Source organism: Botrytis deweyae (genome assembly GCF_014898535.1).
Source record: "Botrytis deweyae strain B1 chromosome Unknown BDEW_005, whole genome shotgun sequence".
NCBI classification, from domain to species: Eukaryota; Fungi; Ascomycota; class Leotiomycetes; order Helotiales; family Sclerotiniaceae; genus Botrytis; species Botrytis deweyae.
Window position 1 is genome coordinate 77,723 of NW_024066212.1, and position 12,702 is coordinate 90,424.

The following is a 12,702-nucleotide window of genomic DNA, read 5'->3' on the forward strand; positions in this document are numbered from 1 at the left end:
AGAGGTTTTAGCTGAGGTCTGTCAACAATTTTTAGACACAATTCTCTTCATCCTAGTATCTGCTTGGAGACTTGCATAGAAAGACACAGAAGATTTTGATCAGTATTACTATCCTTCGAGATAGTTTACAAGCTATTCAAACTGAAATTGAAACCAATAGTTTTGGTATACTGATACCTACGGAAAGGCGAAGATTACGAGCTGACGATGAATGATAATCTGGACTGGATTGAGAGACACAAAAAAGGCCATAAGGGAGCATACATAAACATCGCTTGAAGATAGAGCTATATGTTTGAAGTGCGCATCTATCAATTCCTACATAAATCAAAAGCCAACAGGTCTTTTGTCTAGAAGTCTCCAGGTGTGATATCCTGCACAAAAGAATGAATCCCGTTCTGTCTAAATATCAGACTCTCGAATAAAACTGAAGTTCGAAACCGGCTGAACACTTAAATCGTTGGGGAAACGGTAAGACGCTATGAATGATTATCGGTAAATGTCATGCAGATTTGTTACATGGTTAGACTTACAGGCGTGAAAGTGGTGGTTTTCGTTATCCTTGTCGTACTCGTAATTGTGGTTGTGCGAGTTGCCCTAGCCCCAATGATCTGTCAGTGAAATGGACGAATCATTATTTAATTTACACTTACGGCTCCTGAATTGAGATGAGAGATAATGCCATCCCTAAATTTATCGTCGTGGTGCTACCCAGACCAGTGACGTAAATTGTTTTCGTCGAATCTTGAGTGCTAGATGCAGAGCCTAATGATTCAGAACTCGACTTGTCGATTCTAGAAGTTGAGGTTATGTTCTTCGCCGATAAACTTGTAGATACTATCTTTGTTGAAAGTACGAGAGTTCCGGGCGTGACAGTTATATATATTTCGGGAGTAAATGCTAACACGGCGGTCTAAAAACGTTAGTATTGTCTGCGATTATATGTCAAGGTACTCATACCGAAGATACTACAGTGGAAACTGAGATGGTCCCAGTGTAATAAATCGGTAGATATTCCGTATGAATGACCCAGATTTCAGTGACAGTTGTACACATTTGAACGCCGTCGGATGACAGTCCGCATATTTGAACGTGTATATCTGATGGATCATCTGCTGCAATTGACCGCCATGGAGCGGCATAATATGTTGTAACATTTTGAACATAGTTATTCGTCAACGGCGGAATTTCCTGGCGCTTGTGAAGAACTGAGACGCTGCTCGCAGGAGATGTTGTAGTAGCTAAAGAATAGCCGTACTGTGTAGAGAAGGTGACAATCTCATCACATTCAGAGACAGTATGCTTAGTAAAGTATCCTGTTAAGACAGTTGAACATTTAGTCGTGATGATAGTCTGAAAAGAAGGCGAACATGATGTAGTCCTTGCACCTGGCAAGTTGCACGTCTCGAAAACGGGAATTACTGAAGTGACATTCATCCCTTGGGAAGTACGGTTGGGTTGAATAGACTTAGTAGCAGGCCAAGGCAACGTATAGTTGATCGAGGATGTCCGCCCAGTGGATCCTTCTTGGTAGGTTTGTGCTACACTAACATGTTTGTAATTCTGTTGACCATCATCATCTGTCGACCTACTATAGGTGAGATGAATAAGAGCCGACTTCTTGTTTCTTCCTGAAACTCCGATGGGTAAAATGCAAAGAACCGAAGTAAGTACCAACAAAGTCAACATGATCGTTCAGGAATCTCAAATCAAGAAGAGAAAAAAGAATATCCAGGTCTGCAGAGGGAGAAAAAGTAAGAACAAGAAAGCGAGGAAGAATAAATCGTCAACGATTTACATATAGCAAGAACATTATGATACATGACAACGCGCAAGACGCGAAAACGAGTGGTATTTGAATGTTGGCGTTACTACAAGCCAAAATTACCGTGGAATGTAAATGTGATAAGATTTGTTGATACCCAGACTTCACTGTTGCTTAGCATTCTTAAGACTATTTCTTAGCATCATCATGAAATTGTTAAATTCTCATGAGCCTAGAGGCCTGGAAAGTTCGGATGCATAGAAATGCAACTTTGCAATGTATGCTTGATGATGACAAAATCGAGGGCGGCGCGATGCATGTGGAAGAGAAGTGGTGTTGTGTTGTCGATGAGTTTTGTGTGAACATTCCGGTCGCCGTATTCGAATGCCCCTCTCTACCACGAAGCTTTGTTATCAAAGGCAACAGTGTAAAGATTTCCGTGTAAACACAAACCAATTCTCAAGTACAAGTCCAGTACCACGATCGAGTATTCTCAAGACCCGGCCTTTTCATAACATTGATACAAGTGTAGCTTTGAGCTGGATTGAGATCAAAAGGCTTGATTAATCATGCCTCCCAAGAAGCCGAAACAAAGTACAGCTACACCCGAATCTCTGTCTCCAAATTGGCCCCCCTTCAAACCTCTCATGCCACCTTCGAATTTATCGCTCGAAACTATCGTTCCTGGTCAGATCATTACAATACCAAACTTCTGGACATCTGCTTTGTGTAAAAATTATGTTTCATTCTTGAAAGGGTTGCCTTTAACCACAACACCTGGAAAGCCTAAAAAGGGTGATGCATTGAGAGTCAATGATAGATTTCGAGTTGATGATTGGAACTTTGCCGAACGGCTTTGGAGAGAGACAGGACTGAAGGAGCTTCTATGTGGTGAAATTGAGAGGGAATATGAAGAAGAGGGCGATAAGATGAGCGAAGAAGAACGAAGAGAGTTATGGTGAGTGCTCCGCCGCTTCATTGTGTCTAGTGATATACACTCGTTAAGATGATGCTGACAATTGTACCTCACAGGGGAGGAGATGTTGTAGGTCTGAATCCCGCCATTCGGATATATAGATATTCTAAGGGGCAGTTCTTCGATTGCCATTGTAAGTCATCCTCTCACGAGTCACGGGAATTTCTCATTCTCACTTATTCTCTCAGATGATGAATCAAATCTTATCACGCTTCCAACAAAGCCTGCGTCTACTCCCGCAAAGACAACCTGGACACTATTATTATACCTCACGTCTCCAGCAACAGGTTGTCTAGGAGGAGAAACAGTCTTTTACCCCGAGGACCTTCCTAACAAGAAGTCTCCTATCGACAAACCTGTTGTCATAAACCTCGAGACTGGAATGGTATTATTGCACAAGCATGGAGATGATTGTATGTTGCATGAGGGAAGAGAAGTTACGGAGGGTGAGAAGTGGATTATAAGGACTGATGTCTGTATAAAACGTGTGACTAAGTCAACCTTCTGATAGTTACGAATTAGTGCTGAATCTCATTACCAACCTGCGTAGGTGGTGACCTACATTTTGGGTATAAAATATTTATGCATATTTGAATAAATTATGCAGAAATGCATTATTCAGCGTGGCGGACCAACCAATTCGGTAAACCTTCCCTGTTCTCCGCATCAACTTTCTTACCCAATACCTCTTGTTGGATGAGAGACAACGTGGTACAGCTAAGAAAGCTTCCCCTCACCAATAACTGTATTTCATCACATACGAACGAGTTCATGGCACACAGATGGCTTACGATGCTGCCACTTCAAGATATATTGATTTGCTTTCACACCGATACTCTGTCTACTAACACATAGCAACCAATAAGTTCAGCTTAGATACTTCATAACGAGAACACCCAGCTTATCCTGCTCAGAATAACAAGACATCCTCCTCAATTATGTTTTCCAAAGTATCTCTAACTCGAAACTTTCTCCGAGCTGCCAAGCCAGCCACAGTTCCACGTAGAGCTCTTATGACCCTCCCCTCATTTTCGCTCGAAGGAAAGACTTGTGTTGTCACCGGCGCTGGAAGAGGAATTGGGAAAGAATGCCTTACTGCTTTTGCGCTCAGTGGTGCCCGCGGGGCTTGCGTTGACCTTACTCGCTCCATTGGTGAGCAATCGATCGATCACATCAAAACGAGTATTGAACCCACGAATCCCTCTTACAAACCCGACCTCCGTGCTTATGGATGTGACGTGGCATCGGAAGAAGCAGTACAAAAAACATGGGCAGAGATCATCGAAGATTTTGGACATGTCGATGTAGTTGTTACAGCTGCTGGTATTGTTGAGAATTATGAGGGAGAGAAATATCCTTTTGATAAATGGAAAAGAATGGTGGACATAAATCTTAATGGAAGCTTCTTGTTCGCCAGGGAGGCAGGGAAATACTGGATCGAGAAAAAGTCCAAGGGAAGCTTGATTCTGATATCGTCGATGAGCAGCATGATTTGTGTCAGACCACAAAAGCAAGCGGCGTATAATGCTGTAGGTATACATTTTGTTCACAGCTAGCCCGCCCTGCTAGCGAAAGAGTTCGAAAAGGTCATCGCAAGTTCCATTGCTAACACGACAAAGAGTAAAGGAGCCGTCTCGATGCTTGGTAAAAGTTTGGCCACAGAGGTAAGAATCCTAGTATTTTGCTCCCGGAATAGGACTTACCTGAATTCAGTGGGGCCCCTATGGGATTAGGGTCAACAATTTATGTCCCGGATACGTGAAAACAGACCTCATAATTGATCTTTTGGAAAAGGAGGGAAAACACATCGAAGAAAATTGGGTAAAAGATATACCAATGGGGCGTCTCAGCCATCCAAGTGAGTTACAGGGAACGCTCGTCTACATGGCGAGTGATGCATCAAGCTATCTGAATGGCTGTGATCTTGTAAGTTCAACATTGCATGGATAATACATTCACACGTGCCTCTGACTAATTCTCGTAGGTCGTTGACGGTGGTTATACCTGCTATTAATTTCTGCAAGGCATTCAGGCAATTCTGGGTCACTTTAGTATACCATCAGAGATTCATCAATCTTTCACATTTTCTTCAAACCAAGAAGCTTTCATTGATGCTATCCCGATAAAGTGCACGGATTGTGGTTTGACAGAAGTCCGTAAAGTAGTTCTTTGCCCCGCATGACAAAACATTTCGCGTCTCAGCTATGTTCCTCTCTCTAACCCAGCCCACGTAATTCTTTTTGTTTTGCCAGATTTTTGTAGCAATTGATTCGTCCAAACTTGATCAATTGTGGAAATTGTGCTTGCTTTTCACTTCTGCTACAAGCTTCTCAACATTCTTCGTCACTCTGTACTAAGCTTTGCCTCGGCTATCGTGCCTTCAGCTTTATATTCCATATAAATGCACCATAAGTGGAAGCTTAAACTCTTCTAAACAATTTCATACGATCTGCCTTTCTATTACAATGAAATCCTACTCCAATACAAGCCCTTAGACCTTTCAAATCCCAATTCTATGCCATACAACCAGTCGTTATACCAAGCCTGTGCCAACTTACCTCTCAGCTCATAAACAAACTTTTCGAAACAGAGACTTCACATCGTCCACAACTACCAAAATGCGTATCGCCATTGTTATCGCTGTAATGTTTGCATCTGTCGCGTCGGCTCGTGTCATTCCAGCATTCTTGACGTCTCCATCAACCGAAGGTGTTACGACGAGAAGCATTAGACATTCGACTACGCTAGATCGCAGTCTTCTCGAGGTGGACATGTTGTAAGGAGGTTGTCTAAGGATGAAAGGGTCGATGGTCACTATCCTTTTCTGTGTCGTTAGCTGGTCCATCGGCCTCTTGTTCGTTGCAAATGCGGGCATGGAGGAGTTTTTGATATCATTAATGGGTGATATGTGCTTGGTTATAGGTCTAGCGACGCGTGTGTTACAGTCGAGGAGTTAAGGGCGAAGGATCAGGATGAAGGAAGTTCAATGAAGTGTTTAAGCTGGTTTTAATACCGCGAATATCCTTTGTGGAAGCGGAATTTCCGAGAAGATGGGCATCTTCATGTTTTCAAGCAATGCAAACGGTTATACGTCCAGTTCTCGTCTTAACATGTGATCATGAAGTTGCTCATAAATAACTTGACATTGACTTGACGGACACAAACTGCTTCGACCCCAGGTCCTTCCTCTTTTAATGCTTCAGAAGACAATCAGCCATACACCCTCTGGACTGTGGATAGTGACGCCTTTGATTTTACCGTACCAGATTTTTCTTCAACTAGAATACCAACATCATAGAACGAGAGTATCATAAAGCGCACACGTAGCTTGACGCAGAACTTATCAAGACAGTGAACTTGTGACCATGACTTACCATTCTCAAGAACCAAGCTGGTGGTTGCTTACCACTGGTCCATGTCCACGCTCGCCAGGTCGATTATGCCGTAATATCGGACCATGAGGTCCCATTTCCGGCGTCTTCTTCTCTTTCTCTTCATCCACCCGCTCGCCCACAGCACCATCACGATTTGCTCTCCAAACACCACCCTCCTCACCACCAAATTCTTCTTTCTTCCATACCTCCACCTTCTCCTTACATTCCTCCAGGGCTTCTTCACCTGCTCTCCAAGCTGCCTGGCGATGAGGCGAAGACACTGTAATCAAAATGCTTTCCTCTCCAATAGGTACAACTCCCAATCGATGGATCATGGCAATGGATGTCAATGAGTGTTTTTGAACAATTGCTTTACAGATACTGAGCATAGTTTGTAAGGCCCGTGGCTCGTATGATGTATATTGAAGTTCTTTCACTGGTTTCCCTCCAAAGTTGTCTCTGGTAGTACCTACGAATGATTCAGTACGATACTCCGAGATCTGTATCTATCTCGTTGATTTTACCTGCGAAAAGAACAATGGCTCCGGCCTTTGGGCTTCGGACTTTGTCCATCATCACTTTGGCGTCAAGATACTCGTGAGTTAATGCTACATAGCAATTATCTTCGCAAAGCTCTTTAGCCATGATTTCAAGAGTTTTGAGATAATTAAAATCTTGTGATGCAATCCATTAGAGGAGAACTCGTAAGGCCTGCGCTGGGTGTTCATGTGGTGGGGTGGGGTAGGTAGCCTTCTGTATTGTGGCGTGTAGTGGGGTCAGCCTTGCTTGTTTGTGGCTCAAAGCTGACCTTCCAAAAACAACCAGCCTTGATTTAACAAACATCATTAATGAATTCACAATCGACTTACCAACATTTCAATCACATATACTTCCCATCTCAATACTCGTAGTTCAATAACTCAGGATTACACTCATAATTTATATCTTATGACTTTCACGGCGTCATGAGTTCCAGACCTTACAAACCAGGCCCTGATGCCGACATGTATGACGATCAAGAATATTCGAGCGAATACCGACAACATGGAGCGCCTGGATATGATTCCTATCAATCGCGGAAGGGTAATCGATAGTTTAGACATGCAGACTCCCAAGTATATGTGCTGATCATCGATGTCTTAAGATAACTCAAGGAGTCCTCTACGAGGACCTGCTTCTGGCAGACAATACGACTCGGAGTATACAGAACGGGCATATCGAGACGAGCGCAACCAGTATGGCAACAGATATGAGCGCGGTTATGACAGGGAAAGATCAAGATCTCCGCGCAGAGAGAATAGAGGCCGCTATACGGACCGCGATCGCGAGGGATACAGATCTCCAGTCCGGGGAAGAAGTCGCAGCCCTTCGCCTTACCATGGCGCACCACCAAATCGGACAATAATCTTTGAGGGACTGCCTCTCGATTTGACACAGGAAGACGTTGGCCGCCCCATTCCTATATTAATATCGAATCTGAGAATCCACTTCTAGACTAAGTGTTAATGTGAATAAATTTGGAATTCTGGCTAAGCATAGCGATTGGCCACCTTGGCCATTGTTTTGAGTTATAGATATCAAAAGAACTTCAAACAAACTTCAAAGTTGAGGGTGTGGAAGAGATCAGATTGATCAAGGACAAGAAAACTGGTAGGTCAATCTTTCCTCGAAGGGAACGTACGTCTCACAATTTTGCTCGTAGGTATATCAAGAGGTTTTGCCTTTGCGCAATTTTATACTCTACCAGAAGCGAAACGATTCCTCGAGGAACATTACCCAATAGTTTCTTTTCATGGTACTTCGCCGGCGTCGGAACCAAGTAAAGTTAGAATCGCTTACAGCCGTGAGAAAACTGATCAAGAACGAGCAAGCAAGCATGAGGATGATTGGAAATGCGATGTTGTATGTTATGTTTTATGCCGTTTGGATACTCAAGCCTAATCAGATCTAGTGCTACACATTGAATTATTCATACAGGATGATGTGTTTCAAGTGCAATGGGCCCAGAACTAGTACGTTGCGACCAGCCACATTCACGGTCTGTATCGCTAACAATCTTAGGATCAACTGCTCATGGCGTTGTTGTGACACAAGGAAATGTATCTAGTTACTCAGGCTTCGCCACAACTGGAGACAGTGATGCGTCACCCGATGAAACCGCTTCTCAATTTCTCTTACTTAGAGGCCTTGAACCTGGCGTGACGGAGGAGATTCTTGCCAAAGGAGTGTGCAAACTTTACAAGACCAAAGCAAGCACATCAGGAGATACACACACGGCTAAGAAGACGAAGATTTCCTCTACTTCTGGTGATGCTTCGCTTGGCGCAAAAGAAGGCTCTCTCCGTCGTGTGCTACTGGTTCGAGATCGTAAGACAAACGACAGCTGGCGATATGGGTTTGCCGAATTTGGTTCGGTTGAGGATGCACAAAACGCGTTAGCTAAGTACAATGCTACAGATAAATTTACGATATCTTCGAAGCCTGTCATTGTCTCGTACATCCACGCAGGTGTATTTGTGCCTGTCCTTGACTTGCTGAACGAGGAAACAGCGAGGTTCACATTTAGCCCACTGTCAAACTCTGCGATTAGTTTGATGTACTGGGATGCTACAGCTTATGCCAGCGAGTTTTCCACTGTAACTCCAGAAGCTCCTGTAAAGCATGCGAACAACCAGCGAACCAGGGTAGCTACGGCGGCGGCAAATGAAGGACTTGTTGGTGGCAAGGATGGAGAACCTCGGTCCAAGAAAAGAAAAGTCGAGAAAGAGTCTGCTGCCAGTACTAAGACAGTTGTAGCGCCACATCTCCAATTCTGGACCAATAGACATAATGAGATTCATGGTCTACCTGCGAAAGAGTTTGAGGACAATGATTCTGAATCGACCGTTGGGATTGCAAAATCAATGCCAGAACCCATTGCAGATTCTCCATCTACTCAATCATATGCAGATCTGGGCCGCAAATGCTGTCTCTTATGTTCCCGCCAATTCAAGACAGAAGCAGAAGTCAACAAACACGAAAGAATCAGTCAGCTTCATCGTGATAACACGAAGAATGAAGAACTAGTTTCGAAAGCTTTAGCTAAGCTCAAGAAATCCGAAAGCTCCGCTTATAGAGATCGAGCCAAAGAACGCCGTCAGGCTTTCAATCAACCGAAGCAACCTGCTGCGCAACACAACAAATCAAAAACTTCGTCTTCCACGACCAGCCCTCTTTCGCACAAAGGGGAACAAAGCGAGCCTGTGGCACCAGTTCAGTCAAAAGGTGCAGCACTGCTGGGAAAAATGGGTTGGACTGCGGGAGAAGGCTTGGGCGCCCAGGGCACAGGAAGAACAGAGGCTATTGCGACAGAACTATATACTCAGGGGGTGGGCTTAGGAGCTGAGGGTGGTAAGCTCGGTGATGCGATGAAGGAAGCGGAGAGACAGACAAAGGGTGATTATAAGGCGTTTGTGGGCAGGACCAAGGAAAAGGCTAAGGAACGATATGAGACTTTGGGTTGACTGCTTTGGCGAGCTTGAATGTGTATTGTATTGTATTGTATTGTATTTTTAGATATATAATGATACTGAGTTCATATCAGGAATGAAGTTCTTTCAGAATCTTTCTATATGGGTGGTGCATATCTTTTGACAGTAAAACTGTTCAGAGTTTTCACTCAAGCAGACTTCAAAATTTTGACTTGAAAGAGATTTGAGGCTGTAGAGGGATGAGATGGGATGAGATGGGATAGTTACTGCCAAGGTGCCGAGACTCTAGCGAAGGGGTTGAGTTCCGTGGATTATTCTCATCCCACCGAATAATGATATGATATCTAGAGCATGTAGAAAATTCCAATTCTACAATTATCATGATCTACCTATCCACTCCTATCCACTATTCAACTTCCAGACGCTAAAAATATTATGTACATAACCTTCCCAGCTGCAAATCTAGACTATTCAGTCTTCCCGTGTCTGTACTCTCTTGCATACAAGCAGATAGATACCTATGTATGTATGATCCTCCCCCTTTACTTTCCTTCCACCTCTACTTCCGTAACAACGCCTTCTTCCGCCGAGGCCTTCCAATCCGCCTCGCCCATTTCGCCATTCCAACCATTAGCTACCAGGAACTTTCTGAAATTTTCATCTCTGATACTTAAATCCTCACCCGTGATATCTTCCACAAAGAAATAAGTAACCGCAATGCCCACCACGCCACAAATAGCCGCAATAATGAATGTCCACTGCTTACCCAAATTCGTTTGAATTGGAGTGAAAGCTTGGGTACCGACTGCCGCTCCGACTTTGCCCAGGGCGGCAGAAAGCCCGTAGCAAGTTCCTCTAACGGATGTTGCGTAGGTTTCGGAAGAGATAAGTCCTAACATGTCACCTGGTCCTAAGTTTCCCGAGCTTTGCATCAAGCCATAGAAAACCACAAAGAGGGGGACGATCTTGGTTATTTTATGGTATGATAATCCGATTATCAGACCAAACATTAGGTATCCGAGGAAACCAATCATCATTGTGTTTTTCCGGCCGATGCGATCACAAAGTAATGCACCAATAATGACACCGGGTAATGCGATAACGCCGAGTAAGAGATTCCATTCTCCAGTTTTGAGAACGACGGTGCTAGGGTCCGAGGGAACTACCGAAGCAATAATTGTGCCTGAAAAAACACCATTGGGAAATGTTACAAAATCATAAAGAAACCATGCGCCGCATGTTCCGATAAGTGATTTCCAGTAGTAGCGTAGAACAAGTTTGTATGGGACATTTTTCTTAATGGCTCCCTTGCGGTAGAGTGTACTATTGAGCATCTTGATTCGGAAGTAGAAGACTGATAATGGGAGGATGCAGCCAATTCCGAAACATACTCTCCATACAGTGTTATAATGCTTGTAGTCACATGCTGCGAGCACAATGAGAAAGATCGAGACGGCCAGTGGACCACCAAAGGACAATGGAAGATTGGTGACAAGAATGAAGATAGGGCCGCGATTTTTGGGGGCATGCTCATTGGCGGCTTCAGAGGCGGAAGTAGACGATGCTGGATATTCACCTGAAAAGAAGTTAATGGGCTGGAAAGAAATAAATCTCAAGGGACGGAAATATAAGATGATGAGATCCAACAATCCTGACTGCAGTCCTGATTTGGAATTTTTGAATGCTCGAAAGGCACATTAATGATTTTCAAAGTTTTGATCTCTTGATGTGTTGATCGAATTTGACTTCGTAGATGTAATATTGAGAACGAATTCCAGACTGAACAGCTACATTTTGTTTCTGGACTGCAGTCGGGACAGCGATACGTTTTATGAGATTTAAAGAACTTACCACCAACACCAAATCCTATGATACCTCTCGCAACAGTCATCATCCAGAACATGCTAGAGAAAGTTAGAATATTGCTGCACCGTTTTCACCAAGGTCAAAGAATAGAAATTGATGTGCACTTGAGTTGTTTCAAAAATTGGAGAGCTTTCGAAAGAAAGGCATTTTTGGGACGTCCAACGGTCCATCATTTGAAGAATTCAGTGGATTTTGGACATCGTGAGAAATCGATTTTATTGAAGAAGAACATACCCATCTATTGTAACGCCTTTGGAAGCTGTGGCTAATATGCCACCAAATACAATCATCAAAGTCGTAGTGATAATAGCAAATTTTCTTCCAAAGTAGTCGCAAGTGAGCCCAATGGTCACTTGACCGAAGATCTCACCAACCAGGAGGGAATTGGAAACACGAGTACTGGTTGCTGCGGTATACTCCTTCGGGTATTGTTTCTTAAGGATGACGTTTGCCATCGTCATAATGTTGTTGAAGTAGCCATCTGAGACCAGAGCAGCTCCGGCCGCAAACTAGAATAGGGCGAGATTAGAGGATATGTCAAAGCATACAGGAAAAATAGCGCAACATCTCAAATTTGTATATCCGTCGCTTGATGGTCATACAAAGTTGTCTCGCGCAATCGAAACTACCTAGATTAAATAGAAGTGGTAGACGCACAATTGTAAATTTGTCCGAAAGAGACTGTTTGGATTGTTTTGGGAATATTTCCTCGGACGGTGGTGTCGCAGGATGATTTGTGTTTGAAGATGGGGCAATCTCAACACTCGTTTCCTTTTCCGCCATGTCTTCAATATGTATGTGAAGCTTTCGGGAGTATTGAATAATAGAGATGATATAAACTACGAAATAAACGCAAGCTTTTCAAAAAAGATTGAATCTTATCATAAACTCACACATGTAAGATGTTGTGAGACCTGCTGTGTTATCTCGGGCCGGCGTATCGAGGAAAGATTGTCTCAATGCATGCATGCAAAGGAAGGGACGACCTGCATATATATAAATGTAGAGGAAAGAGTTTTGGACCTACTGAGTACCACCGCATCTCTCTATCTTATCAATTTACCTACCTACTCGAGCTACTGCAACATATTGGAAGAATAGAAACGAAGAATTGGGCGAATCATCTTCCTCAACCATCGGAACGTGCATCATGAATGTAGAATTATTCCTTGATATGCCCACTTTCGCAAGAAAAAGTCAAATTCGCATGGGTCTGTTGGTTACCACGATTACCACCATTACTACGATGGA

General features: G+C 43.5%; 7 protein-coding genes across 7 annotated transcripts; 3 read left to right on the top strand and 4 right to left on the bottom strand.

The window, feature by feature from the left end:
* Positions 1–452: 452 nt before the first annotated feature.
* EAE98_002678 (uncharacterized protein) lies at positions 453–1,689 on the bottom strand (the record flags this gene model as incomplete). The annotated part of the gene is made up of 4 exons (XM_038950298.1): positions 453–479; positions 534–597; positions 654–913; positions 961–1,689. The coding sequence occupies 4 exons, from the start codon at positions 1,687–1,689 to the stop codon at positions 453–455; spliced, it is 1,080 nt and encodes a 359-aa protein (XP_038812827.1).
* A 645-nt stretch (positions 1,690–2,334) lies between these two features.
* On the top strand, positions 2,335–3,249 carry EAE98_002679 (uncharacterized protein; the record flags this gene model as incomplete). The annotated part of the gene is made up of 3 exons (XM_038950299.1): positions 2,335–2,723; positions 2,798–2,874; positions 2,930–3,249. The coding sequence occupies 3 exons, from the start codon at positions 2,335–2,337 to the stop codon at positions 3,247–3,249; spliced, it is 786 nt and encodes a 261-aa protein (XP_038812828.1).
* Positions 3,250–3,679: 430 nt separating this feature from the next.
* EAE98_002680 (uncharacterized protein) lies at positions 3,680–4,755 on the top strand (the record flags this gene model as incomplete). Its single annotated transcript, XM_038950300.1, has 4 exons — positions 3,680–4,270; positions 4,361–4,405; positions 4,455–4,667; positions 4,726–4,755. 4 exons carry the CDS (start codon positions 3,680–3,682, stop codon positions 4,753–4,755), a joined length of 879 nt encoding a protein of 292 aa, XP_038812829.1.
* A 552-nt stretch (positions 4,756–5,307) lies between these two features.
* Positions 5,308–5,514, bottom strand: EAE98_002681 (uncharacterized protein; the record flags this gene model as incomplete). Its single annotated transcript, XM_038950301.1, has 1 exon — positions 5,308–5,514. One exon carries the CDS (start codon positions 5,512–5,514, stop codon positions 5,308–5,310), a length of 207 nt encoding a protein of 68 aa, XP_038812830.1.
* A 606-nt stretch (positions 5,515–6,120) lies between these two features.
* EAE98_002682 (uncharacterized protein) lies at positions 6,121–6,760 on the bottom strand (the record flags this gene model as incomplete). Its single annotated transcript, XM_038950302.1, has 2 exons — positions 6,121–6,584; positions 6,640–6,760. The coding sequence occupies 2 exons, from the start codon at positions 6,758–6,760 to the stop codon at positions 6,121–6,123; spliced, it is 585 nt and encodes a 194-aa protein (XP_038812831.1).
* Positions 6,761–7,080: 320 nt separating this feature from the next.
* On the top strand, positions 7,081–9,618 carry EAE98_002683 (uncharacterized protein; the record flags this gene model as incomplete). Its single annotated transcript, XM_038950303.1, has 6 exons — positions 7,081–7,198; positions 7,260–7,558; positions 7,690–7,765; positions 7,818–8,017; positions 8,067–8,127; positions 8,177–9,618. The coding sequence occupies 6 exons, from the start codon at positions 7,081–7,083 to the stop codon at positions 9,616–9,618; spliced, it is 2,196 nt and encodes a 731-aa protein (XP_038812832.1).
* A 509-nt stretch (positions 9,619–10,127) lies between these two features.
* On the bottom strand, positions 10,128–12,234 carry EAE98_002684 (uncharacterized protein; the record flags this gene model as incomplete). The annotated part of the gene is made up of 4 exons (XM_038950304.1): positions 10,128–11,161; positions 11,437–11,489; positions 11,686–11,960; positions 12,109–12,234. The coding sequence occupies 4 exons, from the start codon at positions 12,232–12,234 to the stop codon at positions 10,128–10,130; spliced, it is 1,488 nt and encodes a 495-aa protein (XP_038812833.1).
* Positions 12,235–12,702: the final 468 nt, after the last annotated feature.